Source organism: Odontomachus brunneus, unplaced genomic scaffold (genome assembly GCF_010583005.1).
Source record: "Odontomachus brunneus isolate Ranch 3 - 2012 unplaced genomic scaffold, Obru_v1 Obru_scaffold_177, whole genome shotgun sequence".
NCBI lineage: Eukaryota > Metazoa > Arthropoda > Insecta > Hymenoptera > Formicidae > Odontomachus > Odontomachus brunneus.
Window position 1 is genome coordinate 181,435 of NW_022639627.1, and position 9,276 is coordinate 190,710.

General features: G+C 41.0%; 1 protein-coding gene across 18 annotated transcripts in view; it reads left to right on the plus strand.

Annotated features, from left to right (window-relative positions):
- LOC116851537 (phosphatidylinositol-binding clathrin assembly protein LAP) overlaps positions 1 to 9,058 on the plus strand; it is a 37,618-nt gene extending 28,560 nt beyond the window's left edge. For 15 of the 18 annotated variants that reach the window (XM_032831020.1, XM_032831017.1, XM_032831018.1 and 12 more), the window contains 5 exons: positions 298 to 418; positions 602 to 707; positions 1,611 to 1,679; positions 2,628 to 2,885; positions 3,885 to 9,058. In XM_032831020.1, the coding sequence (XP_032686911.1) occupies positions 298 to 418; positions 602 to 707; positions 1,611 to 1,679; positions 2,628 to 2,876 (545 nt within the window). In that variant the 3' untranslated portion in view covers positions 2,877 to 2,885; positions 3,885 to 9,058. The remainder of the gene's footprint in view (positions 1 to 297; positions 419 to 601; positions 708 to 1,610; positions 1,680 to 2,627; positions 2,886 to 3,884) is intronic. The other 3 variants (XM_032831021.1, XM_032831015.1, XM_032831022.1) reach the window with 3 other exon arrangements.
- The last annotated feature ends 218 nt before the right edge of the window (positions 9,059 to 9,276 follow it).

Below are 9,276 nucleotides of genomic sequence, written 5' to 3' on the forward strand. Positions count from 1 at the left end.
AATTTTGTTGCACGCCGTTATTTAGAATTGATGCGACGACGGTTGGCCCCTTCGTTCTAGATTTTCCGGGTATTATTTTGTTTTTCTTCTTAGTTCATTACGATATATGTTACTTCTGTTTTATCCCGTAATTATGTGAATCAGTTACACGATTCGCTTCAAGTTCCCATTCGGATTTTATAGTCGGTGTTTCGGCTGATGTAGATGTTGCTTGAGATTTGATAGTTTGTGGGGGGAGGGGAGGGGAGTTTGGCGTTGATGTGTTGACAACTGTATCCCGAGTTAACAATGTTTCAGCCGCGGGACAACCGGTCAATGCGGCCGGCACCGGCAAGGTCCTAACCGGAGATTTAGACAGCAGCCTCGCCAGCCTTGCGCAGAACTTGACGATTAATAAGAGCGCTCAGCAACAAGTGAAGTGAGTGTGACCATATCTTTATACGTAAATAATTCCAATTCTAAGCTTCTAAATGCATAATTTCGTAAATCTCGTTGAAATTAATACTGCCGTAACAGTGGCAGTAAATTGCCAATTATATTTCAAAACTGGTTTAAACGTGATCGATACTAAGCTAATTAACGGATGTTTTTCTTCCTTCAGGGGAATGCAGTGGAATTCTCCAAAGAACGCTGCGAAAACGGGCGGTCCAGCTGGATGGTCACCGCAACCAATGGCAGCTACGACTGGTGCTGGATATCGACCCATGGTGAGCTCCAATCTTTCCTTTTTTTAGTCTTGTTATTGTTACAAAAATATTGTCGCAGCACGTACTTTTTGATTGTTAGTACACTATAGATGCGAATACACAGACATGAACAGCGCACACATATTCACTGTCATTGCTATGCATATATTATTCCTCAAGTTACCATTGAAGCAAACTACCTTGTCGTTTCCGATAGAACCTGTAGCTATTTTTACATCGTGACACTTAGATTATAAATGTTACATAGCACCTTAGTTAGATGGTTCTCCCCGTACGATGTTATTTCCGTCTCTCTACGTCCCACATTCGATTCAGCGCTCTTTTGCGGAAGGGCCGTAAGAATTCCTCATTGCGCGCGGAGTCGCTTTAACAGCAATTATTCGCAAAAAGTTGCACCTCGCAGATCACTTGATTTTAATATGCGTTATAAGGGGTAAGTTATTGAATCACCTGCACTTCAAACCACACGCAACCTGCACATCTGGTTATATTTAAGTGTAGTTAAGTGTAAAATTGTAATACTTCAAAGCGATTGATATCTCGGGAACCAAATGCAACTCGCAGCTGGTTTAAAGCGCAGATGACTTGGCACACATACTATTTATATTCTTTATAACATATATACGTAAAATATAATCTGTAAGGTGCAATCTCTTGTAAATAATTATTGCTTTAGCGCGTTGGCGCAACGCGCTAAATGCGTAGTGTTACCCACGTATCCTCAACCCTCTTTGTCTATGTAGACACGTCGAGATATATGTAAGATACAAGTTTACCATCCGCAGCGTCGTGGGACTCTTTCGCGCTCTTCGTAATACCGTAACGACACTTTCCCCGTCAATTAGCGCCCCTTTTAGGTGAGTGTTGCATGCGTGGCATATGGCATGTTACCGGATGTTACAGGGCCAAGGAATGACGCAGCTGCTGCCGACGACCACGACCATGGGGTTTCCCACGCAGCCTACGATGATGGTAAGCCCCTGGAAAATCACAAGCGTCTTCACTCGAAACGCATGATGAACACGACGCGATGATACACAACGCCAAACTCGTCCGAATTTCACCTCGCGCGAGTACAGTGTGCGATAACACATATTGTCACTAACTCATATTGTCAATAATGATATCCACTGTAAATTGCATACCGATCGGTCTCCACTTTCCGAGGCGAAGTGGCGAGTCGCCGGGAAATAACATCCTTCACTTCGACACCTCATTGCGTTTCTTGTGCATTATGTTGCTTTTATTGCATCGGCCGCTGGCGCACGATTTGAGAATGTAGTTGACGATACTGGATCGTGATTTATCTTTATTTATGCTCCTCTCTGCGGACTGGTTTGAGATTTTCTCCCCGTACGTTCTTGGCTATTATTCGCTTGAGATATTTTAGTTTAAGGTAGACAACGTAGACAAGTCTTAGATACGTGCGAATACAAAACGTGATGACATGATATATACACAGGTAACACATAGAATAAATTAAGTATCATTTTTTACGAAAGAACCCGCGCGCTCAAGAGAGATTATAGATCAAATGCGAGAATGATCAAGCTGGGTGGCTGGAAAAAGAGTAAGTACGCGAGAATACATACCGCATTTTGAAAGAATCGATAGAGATAAAGAGCGTTTTTCGAGTATTTCTATTTTACTTGAGGCATCTTTGTATTTTTTTAGCTTCAATATAAACTTAGAGGCATATGTAATTGTTTCAAACATTAATGTGATTGCCTCCAAAGTGTCTGATGAAAAGTTTGAAATTCACTCTTTTCCCTTCTTTCCAACCACCATATTATCTCGTCTAAACAATACAATCGATCGGTCCTCCGTTGTTAACCTTAACGATAAAAAAAAGCGTTATTTCGAAGGCACACGCTCTCTATTGTACATATATCTCATTCTCTCGCTCTCTGGTGTCTGTAGGGTATGCAAGGTATACCAATGGGCATACAGGGCATGCAGGGTATGCAGGGTATGAGGCCGATGATGTGTACTATCCCAGGTGCTTCCGCCGCCGGTAGCGGTATGATGGTTGCGGGAGGAACTGCACCAATGATGCAAATGGCCGGTACGAATCCCATGATGGGTCCTAACCTGCAGCAGCAGCATCCTCAAGCAGCAGCTCAGCCACAAGGCAATGCTGTCCAGCTCGATCCGTTTGGTGCTCTGTGAAGGGATTAGGTACCTATTTCCTCATTTGGCATTCTGCGCGCTTGAGTCGATGGACCTCGAGGCGTAACGTACAGTAGGATGTGTGATGACCTGTGATAGGGGACGACGTGTCTCGATTGAGGATGACGCGACAATCCAGACATCCGCGATTCGATACACGACATCGATCGCAACGGGCTTCTCTCGCGATACAGTCCGGGCCTTTCTTTAACCTGCGGTCGAGGGTAATTTCATTGGATACTTGTTCAGCCAAAAATTGTATCTGTACAATTCTCTTACGGTAATTACGATGTCCCGTTTATGAAGCCAAATTGATTATCCTTATAGCGACAGAGTAAAGTACTTTTTAATGGGAATTCCATTGAAAGTGACACTAGTTACAATCCTCGCAATTGCAAAGTGCAGAGACAATATATACGCGAAGATTACAAGACCCAATGAATTTTCTGCAGTAAGTTGTACCATACAATTATGATTTTACTTGATACGTTAATATATATATACATATACATATGTGTATAATCGGTAGAATCATAAATATAGTAGTTTAGTGTACAGCCTCAGCCCTTGCGATCTTTACATTCCTTTTCGAACGATCTCTCTTAATGGGTATCATTCTGGAATCGTGGGAATAATGTACATAATCTCTGTGACTTATATATCTGTGATTAATAATGTAAGTGCCATATGTAACATTTGTGATATTGAGATTTTAGAGTCATTGATCTTCACAAATCTACTTTAGATAACTTACCGACCACTCCATGTTACTAATAATACACCTTGATACCTCTTCACACTTTCTACATCATCTTTTTACATCACGCAGCATTATGTCATTAATCTGATCGATGTTGCTTGCAAACAAATACGCCATATGAAAATTTGATCGCATACATAATGCATTCGTTAGTGCATAGTTAAAGAATTAAATTAAAATGATGTTACACCCTACCAAACGTAACATTGCTCGCGGTACTAAAGCAAATATTAATTTAACTGTTCCAGGATTCAAAATGGAATTAAGAAGACGGAGCGACATTTTGTAAATATCGTTGTGTAATATGCCTAGAAAAAAAAAAAGAATCACACGATTTATTCCCGCTTATTTCCGTTAGACGTGGGCCCGATCGATCTTGGATCATTGAATATCACTTGAATCGTCACATTGTGAATACGCGATCGGTATAATTGTATCATACTTTCTATATATATATGTGTGTGTGCTCGCCGAGTAGGTAACATGCGTTACTATTCCGATATAGGACGTCGTTCCCATGAACCAGTTTGATTAACGTTAAAATGAAAACTGGCGGTTTTTTTTTCAAGGAAGAGACCTGCATATTTGAGATCTTATCAGGCAAGAAAGTTAAAAAGTGGGCAGAGGAATAAATAGATGAGGTGGTGGCGAGAGGATGAAAGAGAAGGAAGAGAAAGAGGTCGAGCCTTAAAAATAAAATATTCCAGCCAGTGTTCATGGGAATCGTACCGTAGTCAAAGGGTGGCCTTTTCACCCTGAAATCCGTAGCCGGGCATAATTCAGTTTAGACAGACAAGAGTTGTTCGGACGCGAGTTGCGTTTAGAATGACACGAACATGCGAGTGCGGTGATTCCGTGAGGATTCGTGCCGTGAAAAAAAAGGAACAGTGAACTGCGCGAATGTGATCGAGAGTGACAATTTATTAGCAGCGCACGTGAGCCGAACTGTTCTTCTTCGTTGATATCGAGTAAGCCTATCGAAGATGCATTTCTAAGTTCAATGAAAGATTTCCGTAATTAGCGATATAGCGATATTTAAGTACGATTAGTTGTCGCAAGGATCGATTGTGATGTCGTTATGGGCGCATTGTCGACGCGAGGGAAGAATCCGGTGGTTCGTCATGGTTCTAAACGTAATCGCGTTAGACTTACACGTAGACGACGATTGCACGTACCAATGTCCGCGTTAACGCGAAGCCGTTTAATAAGTGCAAAACAAACAAAAAAAAATTATGTCGAGATAGATTTTCGAATGTATATCCTCGTTGTCATATATATGTATGTGTGTTTGTGTGCACGCGCGCATAAATACACATACACGCGTTGTTCTGCGAATGTACGGGTTCGATTTTTGAGAGAGAATTTCGAGGCTTTCTTTCGAAGTATTAACTCAAACAATAAAGGTATACACGCGATAATTATTACACACATACATACATATACACACACATACTAAACACACAGATACACATATTGTGAGAGAAAGACGATGAACCGAATAGGTGGACTCATTAAATGTTCTTTATCCGTACTGTTCGAAGATATCGTAATTAAATAGTAAAACGAGGTATATATAAACAAGCTAAGACTATGACGCTCATACATAACTACGAATATAATGTAAACCTACAATTCAAGCACGGTACTAGCGATACAGTCAATATCCCGTTCCGTTTGAGGTTGTCAATATACGCTCGATTCCCGTCACTATAGTAGCATTGTCGTTATACGAAAACGAAAATCTGTCGTCTGGAATCGTAGCTTGTATTGTGACCGATTGATCATTTATCCGCAGTCAGCTCGCTCGAGCAAACCTGTACTGCTTCGAATGAGCGATCCACGTGTTTACGAGAAAGAAAAGAAAATGAAGGAACCGTCAAGTACGGTTGCGGGTACGGTTTGAGCATTTTTTTATCAAGTTAGGAGCGAATCAAGTGGTAAAAATTGTAAGCCGATTAGCCTAGAACTCTGACAGTGATCGGTTATGACAGTAACCGAAGTGACAGTAAATATCGACTCTTTATCATACTCTTATCTGTGATAGGTGATATGATAGGTGAGAATATAATAAAGATTTCTACGTTTCTCCTAAACTCACCGTAGTAGTGACGGTGGATGTCTCATATCTTGTCATTGTGCTTCTGTCACAACGAATTACCGTACAGGTTCATGTGGCTTGCGGTCATGAACATTCGATGCGCTCCTAACTTCATCAGAGAAAGAAATGTGTAGACCGTCTTACGCAATCAAGTGGTAGGGGAAGAAAAAGAATTCGTTGCGACGATATGTAAGCAGCGTGTGCAGTGCTAGTCTATAGATTTGTTGTTGAAGGATCACAATAAACGGGGCGAATGATTCTCGCGAGCGACAACTCGGATTGCGACGAACGACCTTCAGTTATTTCGTCAAACTGCACGTTCAAAAGTATCTCCGCTGAAGTCTCGCGTTAATTAATGGGACTCGCTAATCAATTACCCGTCCGCGCTTATTAATTGCGGACGGCACACGACTACTCGCGATCTCGCTTAGTATTGTCTATACTTTCCGTTTTTCCTATTTATTCTCCTTCGTAACGCTACGTCGTGGACTGATCAGGTCGATTCTACCAAGGTCGATTAGCTGTCGCGGTGATTGTGTTTCCGTTTCTCCTTAGATTGCGATACTCGCTGTAGTGTAGATAGCAAGTGAGACATTCGATTAATTAACGCACAGCTTAATTATCCATTGTCATTAAACGACGTTGGTAGAATCGCGCCGTTGAGACAGTAGCTGATGTAAGTATTGAATTTGTACGCCGATCATGACCTTTTCGAGTTCTACACGGAGTATTTTCTACCGCGATTTAAGAGTACACTGTATTAACCTTTCTCACTGTTCTCGTCGCCGATACCTTTAATTTTATTAGTATATGTATGTGTATCACTATGCGTATGTGTGTGTGTATGTGTGTGTGCGTGCGTGCATGCGTGCGTACGTACGTTCGTTCGTTTATGAGACGGTTTGATCACATTTTTTCGATGAAATTAGAAGCGTATCAATTGGTTACAATTGCGAGCCACTGTTTACGGGGACTTGTGTGATAAAATCAATTCTGACTAATCTGGATATCGAATCTAATTTAATGATCTTTTTCTTCTCCACCCACTAATCAGAAAAACAAAGATAGTCTAGGAAATGGGATTTCACATTTTTTCGGCGCGTGACGCTTCACTACGTATGTTCCGCCAATCAGGGCGTATCAAACTTAATTAATTAATAACTCGCGAAGCTTGTATTAAAAAATGGCGAAAAATGTTTCAATATATGGCGGTTGGTGTGAGACAACCTGTATATCTGATCCATCTCATATATCATCACTTGGACATCTGTCATAACGAATTATCGTGCAGACTCTTGAATAACGACTTGCAATCGTGACTACTTGACTCTCTGACTACATCGAAGAAAAATGTGTTCAAACCATTTCGCAACCGAGTGTATTAATATTGATTCCGAGTACCGAGTGTCGGTACCGAGTACGTATTGATATTAATAGGATAAGCAAGAGAAATTGTTGCGAATAGTCGATGGAGACATGTACGTTTGAGATGGTCGAAAAAGTGAGAAAGGTTATAACGTGCGTTCAGCGCATCGTAAAGCGGATGGAGCGGAGGAAGCGGCCAGATATGTCCTCGTGCTCGTATCAACGAATCGCTTCCCTTCCGTCGATGTACATTTCCGTTCTTAAGTCGCTCGATTGATTTCACAGTCGTTCTTCGTAGTCGGACGTATTTTTGTATAATATGAACTCACAGGATCTTCTCTATGAGGGTAACCGACCGCGCGAGGAGTTAGTCTGTAAATCGTTAGTTAAAGGTCGAGCTTCGCGACCGCGGAGATCGTGCGAGTTCTTAATTGGGTCGCCGGTAGCTCTGGCACGGTGACGTGTGAGCGGCGATGATTACATCATTGATACTGTTAGTGTTACTGTTACGTATTTACTTTATTACTCATGGAGTATGTGTAAAAGATATCATTGTAAATTTCGCGAAACCAGCATGAGAGTTTTGTTTATGTAGATATGTGTATTTAAGAGAATTCTCTCTTATGGCGTAATCATCGCGACACGAATTGTAATATATATCACACACGCGCGAATTCTTTCGGCAAATTGATACGGCTCGAATATGAGCTGTTCATGGTTCTTTTTTTGTAATATATATTTCTACACATATATTTATCCTCTGTGCCAGCGTTTAGATTCTAATTGGCCCTCCTCTTCTCACTGTGATCTTATGTTAGTGTTTTTCACACATTTTCTCTCTAATCAATTCCTTTCGTTTGTCCTCTGTGGGAAGGAAGGATGTTGTGTCGGGTTCGCGGTCGGCATCGCTTGAAGCTACCGGTGGCCGAGCATAACAGGACAATATTACGTATATTATCGCGTTAGGAAGATATAAACGAAATCCCAGTTGTATTCTACTACTTCTCTCACTGTAAACTAGTTAAATACTGTCGCAACCTCTTACTTGCTATTTTACGTAAAACAGCCTCTCGGCCACGTAAGGGACATTGTACATTGTTACTATTTGTCGAAGGACTCTTATTTATCGAGAGTTAGATAGCCGATCAACCCGAGGCAAGCTAAATTGATACCAATAGCAATCAATTAATTGTAAATGAAAGAGAAAAAGAGGGGGAGAAAGAGGAAGAAATGGGGAGCGAAAAATTCTCGTCGCACGAGTCGTATTCCCAACGAGTTTTTATCGCGATTTAAGATAGATGCCTTGTTGCTCCAAGAACGGCTTGTCGCGCTTGCGTTCACCCCACGGAGATTTCGGGATTTTCGGAAGAAAGCTTTACTGTTATTTAGTTTTAACGTAATCTCATACTGTCTATGCTTGTACATGTATCATATAAACATATACCTGTATGTATATATATGCGCGCGCTCATATGTATATGTATATGTATATATACACATACACACACATATTATATATGTACACTCTCAGTAGATGCGAACCGTTGTTCGGGTCCGATTCACGCTGTAAATTGACTGGATTAAGTAAGTCGATGTTGCGAGAGTGAATCGTCCTGATCGTGACTCACACAGCGCGCAGTCGATGCATTTAGGATGCGAGGAGCGCGAACGCGCGCGGAAAAAGAAGAAAAATCATACCTCTCGCAATCGTGTTACAATATTACATGTATGTATGTATGCGTAATCCGCTATGTATAATATTATCGTCGATCGTTAACGTGGCGCCGGTTATTATGCACGGACACACGATGACCTACCGGGTGCCGCCGTTAAGTGACTTTTAATAGCAGCGATCCGGCATCGTGAGCGCGCAATGACGAGCCGACAATGCCTTCTCGTTGTACAAATATCGAAGAAGAAGAGGAAGAAGATAAAGAAGAATAGAAAGATAAAACGGTAGTCGTGGTGTCAGAGTATCTTTGGCGACGTATATTTACTTTAAGAAACATACATATATATATATATATGCAAATCAGCATATAGTCTTCGCTGTAATAGGGGAAAGAAGAAGAAAGAATATACGTAGAGATCCGTATATATATATATATATACATACATATATATATATATATACATATATATATATATATATATATATATATATATATATATATATA